At 43.0% G+C, this 22057-nt stretch overlaps 1 protein-coding gene across 14 annotated transcripts in view; it reads right to left on the bottom strand.

Annotated features, from left to right (window-relative positions):
• Positions 1-21425, bottom strand: part of MGA (MAX dimerization protein MGA) — a 52732-nt gene extending 31307 nt beyond the window's left edge. For 11 of the 14 annotated variants that reach the window (XM_061462333.1, XM_061462325.1, XM_061462332.1 and 8 more), the window contains exons 1-9: positions 21309-21425; positions 17681-19254; positions 11396-12326; positions 10965-11055; positions 10724-10819; positions 5740-5868; positions 4235-4333; positions 1103-1749; positions 161-518 (exon numbers count right to left, since the gene is read on the bottom strand). In XM_061462333.1, coding sequence (XP_061318317.1) covers positions 161-518; positions 1103-1749; positions 4235-4333; positions 5740-5868; positions 10724-10819; positions 10965-11055; positions 11396-12326; positions 17681-18744 — 3415 coding nt within the window. In that variant the 5' untranslated portion in view covers positions 18745-19254; positions 21309-21425. Of the gene's footprint in view, positions 1-160; positions 519-1102; positions 1750-4234; positions 4334-5739; positions 5869-10723; positions 10820-10964; positions 11056-11395; positions 12327-15851; positions 16115-17680; positions 19325-21308 lie in introns of those variants that run through there. The other 3 variants (XM_061462328.1, XM_061462326.1, XM_061462338.1) reach the window with 3 other exon arrangements.
• Positions 21426-22057: the final 632 nt, after the last annotated feature.

Here is a 22057-nt window from a genome sequence, read left to right as displayed (position 1 = left end):
GTCAGCTATATGAAAGCAGATGTTGCAGACGTCTCTTGGAATTCAGTCATAATTTCTGGATTTAGAAATGGCATCACTACTACATCCCAACAGAAATGCCCACCAAGACAGGTGATTTCTGCAAAGCTGTAAGTAATCACTGTTGCCCAGCAATACTCACTGTATTCCACCCTTTTTCTCTTCTTCTTCTCTTTCTGCTTCAGCTCATCTTCTTCTCCATCACCCTCTTCTTCCCCATCTTCATCCTCTTGCTGGTCTTCTTGTGTTCCATAGAACGTAAGATCTCCACGCATAGCCTTTTTCATTATTCTCTTATGTTTTGATCCTCCCTTCACCAGCATCACTCTTCTCTTCAAGCACGTACAACCAAACATGCAGTCTGGCCTGCGGCAGTGGGTCGGCTGACGCTTCTCCAGTGCCAGACTGGCACATATGCAACCCAGGCGACAGAAATCGTTATTGCAAGGAGGTGCTCGTCGTCTGATTATCTTGTGGATAGGTTTGTTTTTGAGAGAAGCCTAAGAAAAGATGTAAGGAAGCAGGCACTTCAAATTTTACGAAGATTAAATCAAGCGTATGCAAAATTACTTAATTTAGAATAACTCCTCCAACTACATGGTTAAAATCGGAAAATTTGTCATCTATACTGTAACAAACAGAACAGAGGAGAGCTGGCATCTGAAGTCATCTGAGAGGCAGTCTGAGACAGCTAAACTATCTTGGTAATAAGTAGGATGTGAAGAAAGCAGAAGTTATCATGTGAAAACCGAATCAGGTGACCAGGATGGTTTTGCAGTTAATTCAACACACAAATAGTAAGGAAATGCAGCTATATTAACCAGAATTTCTGATGGTGAAAATCAGATACTCAAATTATTAATGATTCGCACCAACATGCTACTATCATAATTACATTTCCACATACTACTAAGTCAGCACTTCTCATCATTCACTGCAAAGACTACACCACAAAGGAACACCATGCTTTGTCGTGCACCTTAGAGCTTTGGTCCTATTTTCTGCATCTATACACAACATCAGTTAAGTGGACACATCTGGAAAATCAGCAGTACAGAAAGGAAAGAAACTATTACAGATCTACCTGAGCTGTAAGCAGGGTTGCCAAAGAGATGTCTGCTCGTTCTTCTGTAATATAGGTCCGTGGTTTGCCATCCCAGAGAGCACAGTCTTCCAAGTCCATTAACTTCACTTGAGATTTAGACAAACCTGGTGGACGAACTGCTTGTTGCTGTTGTGGTGCTTGGCGCAAACTAATCTGTTTTGGAAGTGTGTTTTCATCCACAGGTGACATCATGAAACCACCGGCTTGGTTAGTCACACTGATATTTGAGGCAGACTTAGCAGCCTTTTCCCCGAATGCTGAAATGTTCTGTTTCTGCTTTGCAGTAAAAGGTGAAGGCAGTATAGGCTTGTAAGATGATTTTACTCTGTTTGTAGATGTCTGTCTGTTTTGAGACTTTGTCTTCCTAGAGGTAGATGATAAAGGAACAGGCTTGAACGTGTAAGATGTTGATGGAATTGTGGTAGACTGCTTCTTTAAGACACTGTCGAGTGTTCGCACGTAACTAGTGCTCTTAGTGGGAAGCTGATACACCACAGGAGAAGCAGGAGTGCTAGAAGAAAATCCCATACTCGTTTCCATCAATTTCCCTTCATTTTCCAGATACTCATCCAGCTTGTCACTACAGAACGCTGAGCGATTCTTCAAGGAACCTTCTGAACTGCCACCTAAATAAACAAAAGAGCAATATAGCTCCTGAGAGAATATACTGACAAATCTTATAAAATTCAACATTATAGAAGAGGTAAATAATTCTCTAAGAAAACAGTTACTCTTCTTTTAGAGGAGTACAACACAGGCACGCCAAATATAACCCATTCTGAAACACAACCAGCTGTCTGAACCAGGAAGTAGGGCTTCAGTACACACAGCAGTTATCATAGAATCACAGAATGGTTTGGGTTGGAGGGGACCTTAAAGCTCATCCACTTCCAACCCCCTGCCATGGGCACCTTCCACTAGACCATGCTGCTTCAAGCCCCACCCAACCTGGCCTTGAACACTTCCAGGGATGGGGCAGCCACAGCTTCTCACGGCACCCTGTGCCAATGTCTCACTACAGTAAAGAACTGTTTCCTAATAGGTAATATAAATCTCCCCTCTTTCAGTTTAAAGCCATTCCCCCTTGTCCCATCACTTCATGCTCTTGTAAAAAGTCCCTCTCCAGATTTCATGTAGGCTTCCTTTAGGTATTGTAAGGCTGCTATAAGGTCTCAGATGAGCAATCCCAACTCAGCCTATCTTCACGGGAGAGGCACTCCAGTTGTCTGATCAACTTCATGGCTTCCTCTGGACTCACTCCAACAGGTCCACATTCCTCTTGTCTTGGGGGCCCCAGAGCTGAACACAGGACTGCAGGGGGGTCTCACGAAAGCAGAGTAGGGGGGAGAATCACCTGCCTCAACACTGCTGGTTTGTGTTGAGCTTCTCATCAACCAAATCCCCTTGGCCCCCAAGTACTTCTCCTCGGGGCTGCTCTCAATCCATTCTCTGCCCAGCCTCTATTTGTCCTTCAGAAGACAAACACCCCAATAACGAATGTGTGTGTGCGTCCCTTAGCTTTTATTGCGGAGCAGACATCACACAGTATGGAATATCACAGTATCACAGTATGCTAGAGATTGGAAGGGACCTTGAAAGATCATCTAGTCCAATCCCCCTGCCGGAGCAGGAACACCTACATAATGTTACACAGGAATGTGTCCAGGCGGGTTTTGAATGTCTCCAGGGAAGGAGACTCCACAACCTCCCTGGGCAGCCTGTTCCAGTGTTCCGTCACCCTCACTGAGAGGAAGTTTCTTCTTAAGTTTAAGTGGAACCTCTTTGTACCCATTACCCCTTGTCCTATCATTGTTTGCCACTGAGTAGAGCCTGGCTCCATCGTCGTGACACTCCCCCTTTATATATTTATAGACACTTATAAGGTCACCCCTCAGTCTCCTCTTCTCCAAACTATAGAGACCCAGCTCCCTCAGTCTTTCCTCATAAGGGAGATGCTCCACTCCCCTAATCATCTTCGTTGCCCTGCGCTGGACTCTCTCCAGCAGCTCCCTGTCCTTCTTGAACTGAGGGGCCCAGAACTGGACACAATATTCCAGATGCGGTCTCACCAGGGCAGAGTAGAGGGGAAGGAGGACCTCTCTCGACCTACTAACCAGCCCCCTTCTAATACACCCCAGGATGCCATTGGCCTTCTTAGCCACAAGGGCACAGTGTTGGCTCATGGTCATCCTGTCACCCACTAGGACCCCCAGGTCCCTCTCCCCTACACTGCTCTCTAACAGGTCGTTCCCCAACCTATACTGGAAGCTGGGGTTGTTCCTGCCCAGATGCAGGACTCTACACTTTCCCTTGTTATATTTCATCAAGTTACTCCCTGCCCAACTCTCCAGCCTGTCCAGGTCTCCTTTGGTCGCTTTCAGTTAGGTGTCCTGGCAATGCCCCCTCCCAGGATCTTGCCCATCCTCAGACTATGGGTGAGAGTAGAACATGGGAGAGACAGCAGTGACACTGTGCCAGCACTGCTAAGCAGCAGCCAAAACATTGGTGTGTTATCAACACCTTTCTAGCTGCCATGGAGAAAATTACCTCCCATCTCAGCCAGACTCAACACAGTACTTGTTCACAAAACCAGCAAGTCTTCAACAGGCAGTGCTTCTATGCAACGTATTTTGTTCTGAATACCCAGCCTACCCAGTGCACAACATTGAATGGAAGTGCAGAAAGTACATCATGAATATTTAACCTAAAGTAAAAATTGGAATATTGCTGAATATCCATTGCTCCCTGAAGGAGGGCAAAGTAATCAATTGTGTAAAGAATACCCACTCTAAATGGAATTAAAAAACACCTATAAATGAAAACTACTCTAGTTCATTAGGGTCTCTGGGGCAACAGACTTCTGGGATTACCATACTTCCAAGTAAACCCAAAACTGAGAAACAAACCCAAAACTCTTACAGTTTTGATCTTCACTCAAGCCTTCTGTGTAAAACAGAACACAGGTATTTTTATCTTACTCAGAGTAAGTTTCTCTCTTCCCTTGTAAATCTCCACTCTGACAATGGAAGCAGTACAAAAAATTCAACAGTTTTGATATAAACCCTCATACTTCTATTTAAGACACAATCACCAAATTGACCTCTTTTTTACCTTCATTTCTAGAAGCACCATGAAGCTTCCCTCGCCAGCCTTTGATTTTAGTGAAATCATTTGTCTTTCCTGTCCTCGAAACAAAAGGAAATCCAGTATCTGGAAAAGAAGAAAGGTAGCCTGAGTTTATGAACCAAGCTTGATTGTACCAATATCCTAGCAAACTCTCTTAGTCCTTTTCAGGGACTGACGACGAATGGTAAATCAAAAGCCTGAATAAGCAAACTTTAATAGAATACTTAACAAAGCCAAGCTTCCTGCAGAGTTCTGCTGTATGCCCATGCACCTGCTATCCTACACAGAAGACGTCTTCTCCTGTGGTTTCAGTTTTATTCTCCTTAGCAATGGTGCAAGCAGTTGATTCCAAAACTCGAACAGGTGAATCAGCTCTTCAGAAGGTTAAAATGGAACAGGCGGGTTTTGAACTGACACTACCACCTCTCTCAGCAAGGAAAATAATTTGAGTCTCTCCCCTCAAATGAGCCATTGACTTTTGCAAAATCTGTAGAAACTTCATTTAATGTTTGCTGTTCTGTCAGATTCAGATGAGTATCAATTAGGGGCAGAGACAGGGAACAATCACAAAAGATGAACAGCAACATCCCTGCCAAGCTAGCCATCAGCTCTGGAAACTAAGCTAGAACGTAAATATACTAACAGGGACCTGTGTGGCTGTTTTACATATTGCCAGCCTAGAAATAACTGCATTTGACACTGAGCTGATTGAGGTCTTCTGAATTGAATCTGCCTCTTCTGCAGTGAAAAAAAGCTGAGATACATCTGCTTCCTTACCATCTCCTAAAAGCACCAGAATAAGGAAGACACAGAATATTAAAGTAGGAGAAAGAGGTAAGTAGGAGGATAAGCACCCCTATACCTTGTCCAACCAGTTTATTACTAAAAACAATACTGACCAACAGCATTAGAATCATAGTCACAGTACAACGAGACTGTTTGGATACAGAGTAAGTTTAAAACGCACAACTGGTCAGCACTTCTGGAATAAATAACGATGATGAAGTTGCATATTAGCCCCCAAGTGCTGCCTCAAGCTTTTTTTCTGTAAAGTTCTCATACTCATCAGGGCTCTCTGTAAGACAGCTTTTTTTTTTTTGCTTGGCATGTGAGCAATAGAGAGATGTAGAATGCTTAAACTTTTCCTGAGCAATTTGAGAGTAGTTGATGTGTATGATGTGTATATTCGCACTTAGAAAATGCAGGTCAAGTAGACAAAACGTACCAGAACTAGACTGATACCATTACTGGATCACAACCATCAGAAAAAGAGAAGGCTGAAGACAGCCTGGCCAGAATTACTCAGGATTCCTTGGCCAGGAACCACATGATGATTTAAGGAAGTTTCCCCATTTTATTACGTTAATACTGCTTCAGTTGCTTTAAGATGCCACATTCAAGTAAATGGTCATTCCCTCCTTCTGATTATTGATGATAAAAAAGTAATGCTTTCAACAAGTAAGATTACAACAAATTCTTATTCAACCCACCTGGAGAATTGGGATTGGTTCCTGGATAGCTCCACAAGGAGTAATTTGAGTAGGAAAGGGGAAGCTGCACACCCAAGTATTTCAAGTCAATGCTCACTGTTGGGTCCACAGAATTCAGCTTCAGTCCCACTAAAAGAAGCAAGTATCAGTCAATGTCTCAATGTACCAAGACACTGGTAAAAACAAAGTCAAGATACTTACTAAAAAGGAAACCATTAAGTTATACGCAGGTTTTTCTAGCATTCACCCACCATTTTAAGAGACCTGACAAACAGCATTAGCAACTGTAACTGTTACTTATGCTGGATTTGCAGCAAGTATGAGTTATTTAATGAATATTTTTAAGAAAATTTTAAAGAATATTTTAGGGAATGGGAAAAAATCAAGAAAAAAATTTAATTACTTTTCAGTTTTCTTGATTACTATGGAAGTTTCCACAGAAATTTCTTAACCAAAGTGCCAGTGTTGTCATAGTTCTCATGATCAAAGTTTGTGTCTGTTCCTTTTTGGAAGTGAGCACTACTTAAAATCCTTAAAGGCCAGAGTCACTGCCTGAACCCAACTCAGCTGATTATTGGTATTACGTATTGCTACATAAATCATCAATCCTGCCAGTGGTACTTGCACATCCCCTTCTCTATGGAAAGCTATTCTTGTGAAAGAACGTACACCACACGCATCAGTTTCAACCAGTAATGAGACAAGAGCAAACCACTTTTTAGTTCTGAAATGTGTGTGTTTGGGAACTCTGATATAAATAAAACTGTATTGAGAGCACTCTCAGGACTAGCTCATCAAATCCAGATTTCAGCAGGTTATGTTTTTTCCAAGCTTGGCATTTTGCAATAAGACTTCTTTTTTTGTCTTTTGAAGCAAGAGGGAAAAGTGCCCATATGGAAATTAACCAATAGGCGTTGTTAATGTCACCACCTGCCTATAACACCTTCCTCCATCAACTCCCCAAAAATACTCATATAGAAAGACTTTACTTGACCACAAACGCTACCTTTTTCCATGACAAAACAAATACAGATACAGAAATGCTGAAGGGAAAAAAGCCAGGACCTTAGTACCTCTTCTGGAAAATATTGCTACACTGAGTTCAAGAAATAACTGTTATCAATCAAATTCAGCTTGCAGTCTGGAGCTGAGAACATTTATTTTGGTTGTTAGCTATAGAAGCCTACTGCTAAGTGCTCCTGCTGCCAACAAGTCTGAAATTCATTTATTAAATATGCGAGTTTTGAAATTGAAGATGTATGACAAGGCTCAGGTCACATAAAGCAGCATTTGCACATACAGCAGAAATCTTGTGTTGGTGGTACACATTTGTATTCCTAAGTGGCAACACAGTGACCTGATTACTGGCAGCCTGAAAACAATCGACATGGAACAAATCTCCAAGATGGGTGTTTAAACAGAGCCTGTTATCAAAGACAGTCTAGTGAGATGTAATTTTCAAATCTACACAGGCAAAATGAGCAGCAAGCCAAGTCAGTCTAGCATCTTGTATAAAAACATGTCAACTGCTAAATGTCAAGATGTCATCCATTTCTTTTCAAACGCTATTTAAAATGGGAAGAGTACAGTTTGTTTTTCTTGACACTCCCTTTGAATTATTCTATCATCTCCAAAACCAAGCCTTGCTTTGTTTAATACTCAAACCAAAATAAGAACATCACCCATACACAGTATCTATTCTTTCAGTTTCAGATCACGAAGTAAAAAACACTCAGACATAAAGTAAGAGGATGCAACATGGAATGAATGCAGACAGCCTATAGAGAACAAAAAGTAAGAGCAAGTACTGTGTCAGTAGAGACATCACCATATATGACAGGCGAATTATCACTTCTATTAATGTCTAACATTCTAGAGTATTGCTAAATTTCAGTTGCTGTAATCTAATAGTAGCAAATGAAGAACCTTAAGAACTTTCTCCTCTCCACCAGATGCAGCTGCCAAATCTGAAATATGATGTGACAACAGTGTCTTTGAATATGATAAGGGATTCAAATTAGCTCAGACAGAAGAGACATCCCATAGCATTGCAGTACTTCAGTAGGAGCCTTCCCTCTAACATGCTCAAGTTGAATTCCCTTCTTTCTGAAGCATTTTCTTCCTGCAGTGCTGGTTCCTCCAAGATCTAGATAGCCCTAATCACCATGTCCTTAATGTCACAAATGAACTGCAACTGTGAGGTTCAGGTACAGCTCCAACACATCTCCAAAATGAAATTTACGCTTCTCAACTACACTGTCCAAAACCAAAACCAGAGTTAACATCAGTCAGAATTGCTATGTCCATTTCCCATACTGCCGTGAGGACAAGAAAGCCAGAAAGCTTCTACAGAATGGCTGAAAGCACATTTAGAAACATGCACTTCCCATCTTTCAGACAGAAGGGAGCCATATCCCTTTGCCTGCTCTGTAGCAGATGACAAGGTGGTTTTATTAGTCATCATCTGTGGCCAAGAAACTTTGGAGAACAAGTATCAGAATCAAGAAGGCTAATAAGGCTGCACCAAGCTCCAGGATGCTACTTAGTACGTCCGGAGAAAGATACAGCCCTTAAGTGTGACCTTGAGGTACTCTCCAGCCACCTTCTTATGTCTTATTGATGGTATCTCCATTACCATCATTATGTTCCTTCACCAACCTCTATTCTACAATGGATCTTTAACTTTTTGCAAGCTGAAGGTAAACTGAATAAAGAGTCCAGTTTACATGCAGCAGCTGAAGTGTAACAACACACACACACACACGTATGTTGTAATTCACAGCCTAATCTAATTACACCTGTATCTTATCTGTAGTAACACTCTTGCTGCAAATAGTTTTCACATAACTTCACTCTAAGAATAAATAAGACAGGTGAGGGTCATTCTCTTCATTGCTGAAATATGATTTCACCATTAAACAGGATCAGCAGATTACCATCCAACACTGGAAATGACAGTCACAAGTGTTCAAGAAAGTCAAAATTCTTCAGACCTCTTCCTTAGCCTGATGCTTGACTTTTTCTTCTCCATTTTGTAGTATCTGTGAAGTCCTCAATACCCCTCAGAAGGTACCACACACACTTCACCACCCCTTATTTAGAAGCTGGAGGAAAAGCACATGGGTTTTACATGTTCCCTGTTGCAGGATTCTCTCATGAGTAAAACAGCCCTTGCTGTGGTGGGGTGATGGCTGACAATATACCTTAATTTCTTATTACTTTTCTTGGGTAAAGACATTATCTAGGAGGCCCACAATACAAACCAAAAAAGCCTTAACATGGCTGCAACATTTGGTCGGTGCTGTATCTAGCACTGCCAGCAGCTAACCAGAAAGGAGATTTTACCACAGTTTTTGGAAACATGGTGCTAATGCAATGTATGACAACATGTGCAGACCTGTGAGGGCAGGTTGGCTAGAGGGGTCATTAGAAAACAGGGCTGCCTATTTCCGGAATCATGGGAGAGGAAAACTGCATTTACACATCCACAATACCACTCAGGTACAACCTGGCTGGGGATGGGTTTCACTGCCACCACAGCTAGGACAGAGCTCCAAGAGTTCTCTACTACCTTTCTTACGACCATTCTGCAAAGGAGGAAGACAGGAATGTCAGCTCAACACTAGCAAGACACAAAGGCATCCCTTTAAATGTCTGCAAAAGACGACAGGCTAGTTCGCATCATACCACGTGTATAAAACATTCTGGATTCAGGATAATCCAGGCCTCTTCCCAGCAGAAACTCTGCAAGGACCCAAAATAACTCGTATCAGAGCAAAAATCTTTGGAGTCTCAATTGGTTATTTGGAGTCTCAATCCCTACAGTTAGATGCTTGAAAAATTCAGGGCCAGGACCTCAAGAGCATGAGGTGCAACACTGCCATTCAGATCACTGCCTTCATTATCTGCCCCAAAGCCTATATTAATGCCACTGGTCTCAGGACTACTATTGCTGACGTCTTTCAATATCATCAGTAGAGAGAAGATTAAGTTCTGCTATGCTGATATGACCTCCTTCCATCTGACCTCAGGATAATACTGTATATAAACACAAGATCACATGCTTGCTTGGACCTCTTATGTGACTAGTGAACTGGATCATAGAATCATAGAATAGTTAGGGCTGGAAAGGACCTCAGCATCATCTAGTTCCACACCCCCTGCCATGGGCAGGGACACCTCACACTAAACCATGTCACCCAAGACTCTGTCCAACCTGGCCTTGAACGCTGCTAAGGATGAAGCATTCACAACTTCCTTGGGCAACCCGTTCCAGTGCCTCACCACCCTTACAGTAAAGAACTTCTTCCTTTTATCTAAGCTGAACTTCCCCTGTTTAAGTCTGAACCCATTACCCCTTGTCCTATCACTACAGTCCCCAACAAAGATCTACAGTGACTCACAAAAATACAGATTCAAACATAGCAAATGCAGTCTTAGTTAAGTGTTTCTGGATCTCCAGCACCTCTACTACCATGAAATGGCTATTTTCTATGGGTGAGTAAAATCAACTCCATCTGCTCTCTACAAGGATTAGCTCATTACAGAACAGGCAGTCTGAAGGCTCAGCATCTTCTGCAAGAGGCATATAACGACATGCAGCGGCTTTCTCTGCTGCTGGAGATTCAGGAGTCATTTTCTGCCTCTGTTACCCCTTCCAGTTTTCAACATGAATGTGTGAAAACAAGAACATCTTTACTGGCTGGTAGAAACTACTTTTAAAGCCTCTACATAAAACAAAATGGGTCAGGCACCACAGATTTTCTCTCACTGCCACAAATGACAAGAGGGATACTTCACAAACTTCCTTTCTTACTCTCACATTTGTACGTGCACACCTCTACGCTTTCCTGTGTTTGAAACTAAACCCAGATCCCAGCTGTATTGAACATAAACAGCATTACATCCAGTAGGAAAATACCAACTCAGTATGATTAAGTATACTATACAAGGAGGGGCAACAATATGTACACTGCCCACTTACCTTCCTGAAGGCTAGGATGTATTACTTGCTTATGCCTCAATGTCTTCAGTTCTTCCATCAATTCCTTTTCTAGTACCTGTATTCTTGCTTGACAATCTACTCAAAAGTTCAAAAAGAAAGAATATACAAAAAAAATTACTGTGCCAAAAAACTGACTAAAAATATTAATTTTCCAGTGTGTTTTTACAAATTCCGTTATTGCAGAGAATAGCCACTTACAAGAAAACCCACAAAAATGTACCTGGATCATTTGTAGTCAACAAGGGAGCCTGAAGATTCCGTGACTCTTCTCCTCCTCCAGCTTTATCAACAGTGTGAATGTCAAGAGCTTCCTACATACATGAAGAGCCTTAAGTACAAGATACTTAAACACTGACTTAGATACAAACTAAGCCACATCAAAACATCACCAACGTATTCAAAACACGAGATTACTTAACAAACAAGTATGCATTCTTCTATAAAGACCTCCAGATCCCACTATTTCTCCCCAAGCTGCTACGTTAGAAAATGTTATGATTAATACAGGGACAGGATAAGAACAGATTTGGAAAGATGCCATAAATCTCAAAACTCAGTTTAAAATAAAATACACCTTCAGCTGGAAGTATGAAGGACTTAATGAGACATTCTAAAAGGTTTTGTATCTTACTCAGAACAGCTAGGTTTTACCTTTGATGCAAAGGACACAAAGAGGACTCCATCAACATCTTCAAGGTCTGGCTTAACATCTGGAAGGATATTCCCAGACCCCAGTGAGGCGTTCTTGCTCGTTATTACAGCTTTCCCTATACCTTTAGGTGGTCGACCAGCCTTGGAAATTCTCAGTTTCCGTGGCCTTCCTCTTTTAGTTGTAACTGATGAGAGGGTGTTCTGATTGCTACCAGAGCCTCTCAGGGACAGAGGGTTCTTCAGTATGCCAGACCTTTTTCTTCCACAGATCTCTTTAGCTGAGAATTGACAACTTACAGAGCCCCTGAGGTTAAAATTAGGTGATTTAGATAGAGCCCACTGGGCCTCTCTGACTGAAGAGTATTTCTGTGACACTTTATTTCCAGAAGACTGTTTTTTCATAACTAACTCCTCAGTAACAGTGTCTGTGCCTGAGCAAGAGCCTTTGTGATTTTCAAAGCACATAGGCAAGGGATCCGACATTGCACTAAAAGGGGATTTATCCTTCTTGCAAGAGGAAAGCATGGTCTGTGGCAGCTCAGATATCTTCACTGTGCTCTTTGTGACTGCACAAGGTTCCAAATAGACCACAGGCATCTTCCCACTATCCAATTTTAACATTTTTGCTTTGGCAACACCTGAAGGACTGTTTAATACGCGCTTCCTAGACCTGAATTCTTCATCTGTTCCATCTGTTTCACCACGTCTCATAAGGTGTTTTTGTAGGATGGGATCATCATCATCAGTGTTGGAATACTCATCCGTTTCTTCATCTGTGTCTTCCTGTTTCACACTTACTCCTTGTGTGCAAATACCCGACTCGTAGTCATAGTCATCTATTGGTTCCTCTTTAATGACTACATTAAAGTGTCCGTTTGGGTCCAACGGGGATGCCACACGGGAACTGCTTTCGTAACTGCTCGCAACAGGACTGGAGTGGGAAGGAGGGGACAAAAACAAAACACAAGATCTTTATCAAATGCCTTCCTTTACCCAAACTCATCTCCCACAGTCCGTGGTTACATATTGCAAAAATAAAAAGCCAAAATGCTCCAAAATATGTGTCTGCTAAATAAACTGTTGTTTACAAGGTTATATTTTTATAAGTGCTCCAAAAAAAGAAATTGCCATCATTAAAACCAGTCCAACTCCTATCTGCAGGCAGCAGCACAATTTCCTTCCCTAGGAATATCAGGGCAACACTTGCACTTCCTCCTATTTGAGACTCGGCGTGAATTTATGCTAAGCTATCATGTTTTAAGCACTCAGAAGAGGCCTTAGTTTGCTGTGTATCCCATACTGAAGCCACTGTGCTTGCAAATAATAAACCAAGTGCTTTATGCTCTTCAGTTTACAAGATTTCACTAAAATTCTAGTTAATTCATCCTGAAGCCACATACAGACAACTCCTAAGCTCAACTGTTGTTTAAACTTTCACAGAATGTTAATATCCTATTGAATTATGCTCCATCTTACATCCAGCACTAAACTAAGCAGAATTTGATATACCATGCATTAGATACTGAAGACTAACAGTGCAGCCAGTTGCACTCCACTGATGGGCTTCTTTGAGGGACAGACACAACAGTGAAAAGACTGCAGTCAGGAGTTTTGTTAAGGGCATCTCAGAAGCTGGCTCTCTGTCACAACAGGAAGCAGCTAAGGTATGAAACCAGAAACTTGTACCCATAATGAACCTGTATCGGGTTTGCTTGGTAAGGATTTGGTAGTGGGGCAGGTTCTACAGGGGTGGCTTCTGTGAGAAGCTGCTAGAAGCTTCCACTATGCCCAACAGAGCCAATGCCAGCCAGCTCCAAGACAGACCTGCTGCTGGCCAAGGCAGAGCTCATCACCAATGGTGGTAACACCTCTGTGATAATGCATTTAAGAAGGGAAAAAGCTACTGCACAACAGCAATTGCAACCAGAAAGAGTGAGACTATGCTGGAGAAACAGCTCTGCAGACATCAAGGTCAACAAAGAAGTAGGAAAGAAGGTGCTCCAGAGCAGATTCCCCTGCAACCAAGGGAGGATCCTATGACAGAGCAGGGGGATGCCCAAAGGAGGCGGTGACCCCACAGGGAACCCACGCTGGAGCAGTCTGTTCCTGAAGGGCTGCAACCAGTGGAAGGAACCCATGCTGGAGCAGGCCGTTCCTGAAGGACTGCACCCCATGGGAGGGACCCATCCTGGAGCAAGTCTGCTCCTGAAGGACTGCACCCTGTCAAGGGGACCCACACTGGAGCAGTTTGTGAAGAACTGCAGCCCCTGGGAAGGACCCACACAAGAGAAGTCTGTGAAAGACTGTCTCCCATGGGAGGGACTCCATGCTGGAGCAATGGAAGAGTGTGAAGAGTCCTCCCCTGAGGAGGAAAGAGCAGCAGAGACAACGTGATGGATGAACTGACTACAACCCCCATTCCTAGCACTGCTGGAAGGGAGGAGGTAAAGAATTAGGGAGTAAAGCTAAGCCGAGGAAGGGAGGAGTGGGAGGAGGACTACTGTGATTTGGTTGGTAATAAATTAAACTAATTTCCCAAAGTTAAGTCTATTTGGCTCACAACACTAATCAGTGACTGAACTCTCCTTGTCCTTATCTGAACCCAGGAGCTTTCTCTCTCCCCTGTCCAGCTGAGGAGGAGGAGTGACCAAGCAGCTTTAGTGGGCACAGGGTGTCCAGCCAGGGTCAACCCATGAGAGAACCTCATCAAACAACAGTCAGTACTTATTTACTAAACATATCGGACAGTATTCCAATACTCCCTTTACAGAAATGTATTTTTAATGAGACAATATATATCATTTTAATGATGTTAAATTATTATCCAAACTGTTAATCTTATTTTAGTAAAAATAACAATATTTGTTAATGGTAGTTAATAATAACAATTTCAAATATAACTACATAATTGTAATAACAATGTATTATCTATAAAAGGAATAGACTAAGAAACTTGGGGCTGTTCAGCCTGGAGATGAGAAGGCTGTGTGGAGACCTCATAGCAGCCTTCAGTATCTGAAGGGGCCTACTAGGATGCCAGAGAGGGACTGTAGTGACAGGACAAGGGATAATGGGTTCAAACTGAAACAGGGGAAGTTCAGGTCAGATATAAAGTCAATTGCCTTCCTCTTCCAAAAGGAAGGCAAGGAGGAAAGAAAAGCAAACTCACACTAAACACAAGACAACCAAATTAGAAAAACAAAACTACTGGAGCATTAAGAACCCCACAGTATCTGTACTGCTGAAGTAGGAAATTCAAAAGACCTTGGAAGGGAGAAAGGGCACACATCAGCCTGCAAGACTTAAGAACCAGTGAAATTTCCTTATGGTTCCCTCCATGGCCCCAACATCTGAGTGTTCCAGGCATAACCATTTGTATAGAAGCATTCACAACTCAAACATTTCTTTTCTTTACAAGACATCTGATGAAACTGAATATACTACCAGGCCATAGGGAAAACAAACAAAAGACCAACCAACCAACCACACTACCTTGTATAAAGAAAATAGCCCTTTCTTTCCAAAGTGTGCTCCTAACTCAAGATTAGAATTATTCTCAGGTATACACAAATTTTACATAGTTTCATTCTCAAAAGTGTCAGAAAAAATGAGCACTGGGGGCAATACCACATGCTAGGAACTCCAGTACCTTTAGTGAGCGTTATCTGGGAGGCAACAGCTCCCACCTTCTGACACTCACCCAAATCTAAACTCCGCAGAAATCACTACCCTGCATGGAAGCGAGACAGTGCCTATCGACTAACAGCAATAGCTTGCCTACGACAAAAAACTGCTCAGTCTTCATTAATATGCAAGTATTAATGTGTCTGGTTTCATAAAGAAAAATGCCACTCACTCAACACAGCCCTTGAAAGGCTGACATGTTTGTGAATGGATCTCAGCTGCATGGCATGAAAACATTGTGAACAGATATGAAGGAAAAAGGAGAACTGATGCTCTGAAGACCCCCAGCACGTACAGAGACAGTTCTGTTTCTTGGATGAGATCAATTTTTCTCCTTCCAAGTACAGAATCTGACTGCCACAGATTACAAAACCATAAAACAAAAAGCTGGGCGATGCTTGAAGAGAGTTCCAGCACGGTGGTAACATTTATTCATCAAATGATAGATGCTTCCAAGCCAAGAACAGAGAAAAGCCCTTTATAATCTCTCGTCTGTGCAACTTTTAGCACGTTTCAGAGATAAACTGTATTGGATGTGAAACCAGGGAATGTATCTAACATGCTCTGGACCAGAAGAAATTAAGTTTGCCAATTTGTATCATCTGTTCTTGAGTCCTTAAAACCATCGGGTTTACTCCTTGGGAACGAAGGGAACCAAAAAACCCCCAGGCTGTGCAATTCAAACAGCTGTGCAAATAATTTGCTACAATGACCCTCTTCAGGCAAACAGAATTATCAAAATATTATTTTTTTCAACTGCGGATGACCCCAAAGAAATAATCAAAATATCACTTTGAAGAGAAAATAAACCTTTCAGTAATTATTTGCAGAGTTTTACTGGTTTAATTCCAATATGCACAGTTATCTAATCACTTTTCCATGCTGGATTTTTAGGAACTCAGGAAAGCCCATCCTCTCTAAAATCAGTGTACTTTCAGTCTTCAAGGTGGGTTTCTCTTGAATTTACAATGTGTTTGGAAGATGTGAGAGGTGTAGAGGATGTTCTTCTACCTAATACAGTGACACTGGAAAATACTGCAAAAGAGAGGTGAGGCTACTCTAGATCCCAAAACAACTCTAGTATTCTTAAGAATTATTACAACTCTACTCAATGAAGTCTTGAAGAATAGAGGACTTTGAAGTTTTTCAGTTACACAAAAGGCAAGGAGATACTTCCTGCAAGGAGAAAAGCCATTGAGCAGCCCTCTTTAAAACACACTGAAGTAGTATAGCAATACAGCCTTAGAAACAAATTGGATAATTGTATCTTTTTTCTTCCAAGTATTGACCTCTAATTACACCATTAACATCGTCCTGATATCCTGCAGGTGAATAATTCCTTGGTGTACTGATCTACATAATGCTGCTTTTGTCACTAAATCTTTGGCAGATTAAGCCTGGTACTTACAGGCAGAATGAAGAAACATGGCAGCAGAGAAACCTCTTCAAAAAAACCCACTTCTTCATGTTCAGGTTCAAAGTATTTCTAAGCATCTCTTGACACAGATTTATTATTTACTAGATTTGCTCTATTTCATTGCTTAGATTTTGGAAGCCAAGCGAAAGTAGAGTAAAATAATAGGTTCTGCCGAGCTTGTTTTACCTGCACAAACACTTACAGCTAGCAGGTTCCACGCTACAGGTAGACTCCCAATATACACTTAGATTGCTTTACTACTGTTTATGTGATATGAACAGAATGGTTCAAAAAGACACTACTGTATAAGTACACAGACCTAAAATCACCACAGAGCAAATTATGGTGTGAAGAGTGTAACAGTTATTCTGAAGTACTTCCCTATGGTGCAGATTCTCTTACCTCAGAGCAAACATGAGGCAACCGACTACCAACAGGCAGGCTACCTCATGCTGCTTTGTGGAATAAATTCCCACAAGCAGTTATTGAAAAAACAGTGGTGTGCTGCCAGTTACAAGTGCCTTGTAGCAATCCCTGCACACACCCAACCTAAATACCCATACACACTACACATCCCCACCAGCCTCTAATGAGAAACAAAGACATGGAGGCAGCATGCTGCTGTGGTAAGCAATCCTAAAAAGAACAACGTTTTCACAGAATCATAGACAGGTTTGGGTTGGAAAGGACCTTAAGGACCATATAGTTCCAACCTTCTGCCATGGAGAGAGACTCCTTTGTCTAGACTATGTTGCTCCAAGCCCCATCCAACCCAGCCTTGAACACTGACAGGAATGGGGCAGCCACAGCTTCTCTGGACAACCTTTGCCAGTCTCACCACACTCACAGTAAAAAGTTCTGATGACTACAATGTGCTGTTTGCAACTCTGAAAAATTAGTCTTCTAAAATGTTAAGAGGGTTAAGAGAAATCCCTCAACACTGCTCTACAAAGGGAGTTAGAGCAACACAGGAAAAAATACCAAACTTTTCTTCTCCTCAGACACATTAGAAAGTCCAGACTGACAGAAGACTTCAAGCTAAGAAAAGCTTTTAATACTAAGTGTTCTGCCATTTCAAGTCAGGCAACCTTTGCAAATCTGTATACTAAGCATCTTGTTATTTAGTGTCTCCCCACATATCCCACTCAACCAGTACTTGTGCTAAAAAAAGAATGTTAACCCACCTTTCAGAGACCTCTTGTTTTAGCTTTGGCATATCACCTGAAGACAGGTCAGTATCCAGGAAACCCAGGAAGTCCCTTTCTGCATTAAAGGAATCTTTGTCCATGTCAGTGTCTGATGAGTTTTGACCAATGAATGAAGCATCTAAATTTCTCTGATGCAAATCTAATGCACCAACTTCAGACGGACGACCACGAATGCCAGCAGCACTAAAAACATCACCTCCTTCCAAGTCCAAGTTACTGTTTTGTTTCATATCACGCTGAGGTCGACTATTCAACCCATCATCTCTGAATCCTTTAGCAAAAGGATTGTAATCTATTTTCAGCTGGGTAATCTGGATGTTCTGGTAGGCAGTAACTGCAAAGAACTCTGTCTGTGGAAAGGTAAATGTATGGACACCTGGGCCATTGAGCTGAATGACTTCTGTGGCTTTGTCTGCAGGCACCAAGTGAAGTCGTGGCAGATAGCGGTGCATAGAATGCAAGATTATATGACCCTCCTGGTCCAGGGTATTGTTGGTAAGTTTGAGTTTGTAGAATGATACTGGCTGGTGCATCCAGTACTGGCCAGTGGAAGGGGATTCTGGATGAATAAACACTCTTCCAAGAACATGGGGTTCTGCCTTCCCACTGGGCTCCCACCAACGGCCATTCCATTTGTATCGGTGATTGTCCACAGGGGATATGTCCATGACTAGGATGTACTTCTGGCTGACATCCAGACCTGTAATCCAGTATCGGCAGTACGGGAACATGCGCCTCCCCTGCTTCGTCAGGATCATCTCTGTGTTACGATGGTAAAACTCATTCCACATGCTGTTGTTATCTAGGGTGACAGTAATGCCCCCTGAGACACAGTCAGCTGGGAGACAGGTCTTGACTTTGGGTTTTATTGGAGCAGATACACTGCTGGCAAGAGCACAAGCATCACGATTTGCTACTAGGATTCCTTGGTCAGCTTTACCATTTCCCTGCTGTTGTTTCAGGATGACAAAAAAAGCAGGTGCTGCACCAGACACAGTCCCACTGTCCTGGCTACCCAGGACAAGCTGCTGTTTCTCCATGATGAGTACTCTTACAAGCTCTCAAATCGAATGCAAATTCTACACAGTTCTGATAGCCTTCTATGGGTGTTCACCATTCTGGAAAAAAAAGGAAAACCCAGTGAAAAGTTATTCAAATACAGTCTGAGTAATTAAGTCTCATGAGAAATCCTTTGTGCAACACTTCCCCACATCAAAAACTTAAAAGATAACAAGTACTATAGAGTGCAATTAGGAAGAAGCATCAAATCCAGGTTGCCTGTGTGTATATAAATTAGGCCTTATAGACATGAGGGCTATGACACCTTTAAACTGCATTTTCTTAGAATGCTTTGCCACAAGAGAACTCCTTACTTTGCTCGATATTTCAAAGTGCTTTGTTCTGGTATTGGCCCAACTCTTCAGATCATTTTCTTAACAGCATTTGGCAAAAGGTGCAGAAGTTTTCAGAAGGACAAATGGCACATCTCTGACAGAAAGGCAGATATCACTTGCTCTGACCAGAAAGAAATAGCTCCCAGAGGTCCAAAACTTCTCACAAATGAGAAAGGGGAAAGAAAGGGAAAAGAAAATGTTAAATAAAATTCACATTTTCACCAAATATCTTTACTAAAGAAGACTAAGTTTGTGGGGTTGGGATTTCTTTGTTCCTACCAACCCCAGTCCCAGGAACTTCTAAATATCTGTATAAGGCAGAAACAAAAAACAGGAGGAAAAAAAAACCTGAAAAAACAGTTTAAGGGTAAGCTTTGGGAAAAAAATTAGACTAACCCCTCAAAATGCAATGCAGCTAAGATTAAATGGATGCATGTAAAGCACAAGGCAAAACCTTAGCTACTTCTACCTTCTAATTCATGGAAATAATTTAATCAAACAAGAAAACATTTGTAGCGTTAATGATTAGCCCCATCACCAGTTAGGGAACTAAAAAAGAGGGTTACCTTTACCTCATATATACCATTGACTTTTGTGTATCTACCTCACAGGCTAAATATTACATCACCACTAACTAAAACTTCTGAACGCCATTCCCCCTTTCAGATGTCTGCATGTTGTCCCATATTGTATATGGAATTAAATACACGTTGACGGTATCAATGTTTAGCTGGTGAGAACCAGGGACAGGAGTGAATCACCATCAACAGGAGTTAACTGCTTGAGAACAACTGTATTTCTTTACAAAGAATTAAGTCAAATTCCCAAGTTTTAACTGAACTGGGTATTTAAAAAGACACATTTATGATGCTAGGACTGGGGCACTGCTGGAGGAAACACTGTGCAAGCCAGCTGCCAAATGCATGTGGGAAATTACTTCAAAGCTCAGGAGGCAGGCAATTTATACTCCATGATAAATGTTTTTGACACCTAGAAAATATCTGCTTCCAACCTTTAAACTTTGCACTTTAAAACGTTATGCAAGAGTTAAACTGGAGGGAAAAACCCCAAAACTGTTCTGTACAGGCTCTGAGACCTGCGGAGTAACAAGATCTGGTTTTCACTTTTCCTTTAAGGATGAAACACTTTCCCCACAAACACACCCACAACCACCCAAGGCAGAGCCTAGAGCACGAAATTCATTAGCTGTTAAAATAGAAAATATGAGGCTGCTTTTGAAGAACGATGCCCTTTTTCAATTGATCACATCTTAAGTGCCAGCAACACGAAAAGCTACCCCCCCGAAAAGCTTTTTCACCTTCATCTATAAAAACACAACAGAAATATAAATCAAACAGATGGAGTGGGGAGAAAGAAATGACATCCTAAGTTGTATGTGATTTCCCACCAACTTACCCTCTCGCACATTTAGAGGTATATTAAACATACAATCATAAAGTGAGTTCACACCAGTGCTGTGCAATACACATCAAAACTGTATTAGCTCATGAAGGAAATACACTATCAAACTGGTTTTAAATCTGGATTAAGATCTGCAGATCACCTGCAACTTTAAATTTACCTGAGGTAGTTCCTACACATGCCAGAAATAAATACAAAAAAGCTCAACACCATCCACTCAGCAAAAACTCTATGCACAGAAAGGGTGACTGAGTCACAATTTCTGTTTTCCAACGTCTAAAGTTGGAAACATTGCACCACTGTAGTTATTTCTACCATAAGCCCCGCTCACAGCATCTAGTCAAACACGCATGTGGTTACAATGTGATCACGTGCAATTACAATAGCCAAAAGCTACGTTATTTCAGCACTGACATGGGCTATTACAAGAACAATTTCACACATTTTATTACACCTGGTCATACACACAAATCTACTTTGTTGCAGCACGGAGTTTCTAATCCACTGTTTCAAGGAAAACGTGTGTAGTTGTAGAAATTAAGATTTAATCTGCTTCATATATATCCCTTTTCTCTACTCATATGCAGACCTTATACTCGAGGAGCAACATCTAACTAGGCAGCAGTGGCCAAAAAAACTCGAAAGTTGAACTGAGATGTGCTAAAAGCAGGAAGATAATCAGATGCGGGAAAATCTATTTCCGAAGCCGAAAACAAGACCCAAACAAGCAGAAACCCCGAAGCCTCCAAGCTGCAACGGAGACCACGATTCCTGCACACAGCGCTCACAGGAGGAGCCCCGCAACCGCCGCGTTGCCGACGGGAGCCCGGGGCCGGATCCAATGGCAGCGAGCGCTGAACGCGCGGCGCTGCCGTTCAACACCGCGGCAGCGGTGCTGTACCGCCCGCCCGGGCACCCGGGGCGCCGTGCCCGATGCAGCGAGCGCCCCTCCCGGGCCAGGTGGCGTCACGGCCGCGGGCCGAGCAGCGCACTTGTCGCTTGCAGCGCCCTCCCCCCGCCCTGCCGCCACCGCCGGACGGCCCCCAGCCGGAAGCCTCGGGACGGGGGGAGGGCGACCGCTAAGGCCTTTCCGGGAGAGGCGGGGGCTGGAACCAGCGCCGGCTGGTGGAGGCGGAGGGCAGCGGGGCCGGCGCACGTGGGGAAACCGCCGCGCCGCTCTTCGCCGGAGCCCGGCGCGGCCCCGCCGCTGGCGAGGCGGCCCCGAGGCGGCGCGTCGCGTCGCGTCCGTGGAGCGGCCCCGCGGGCCCGGGCCCGTGGCCTCGTGGCTGCGGCGGGTGTTAATTTTCGCAGTTGGGGAAGCGGGCGGGAGGCGCGGGGGGAGCGGCGCGGAGCCCGCGGGCGGGCCCGGGAGGAGGCGCGGCAGCGCTCTGCGGTCGTTACCGTGCGGCGGGGCGAGGCGCGGGGCCCTCCCGCTTCCGTCCTCCTCACGCGGACCGTGTGTCCGCCAGCTGGGGACAACGTGCGTGCGCGCCGCGCTGACGTCACCGCGCCGCAGCGCGCGCAGGCGCGCCACCAG

This window comes from Pezoporus flaviventris, unplaced genomic scaffold (assembly GCF_033815535.1).
Source record: "Pezoporus flaviventris isolate CSIRO_AGI_PZ_B2104156 unplaced genomic scaffold, CSIRO_AGI_Pfla_v1 ptg000035l, whole genome shotgun sequence".
Lineage (NCBI taxonomy): Eukaryota > Metazoa > Chordata > Aves > Psittaciformes > Psittacidae > Pezoporus > Pezoporus flaviventris.
This window is presented reverse-complemented; position numbering and strand designations above follow the sequence as displayed.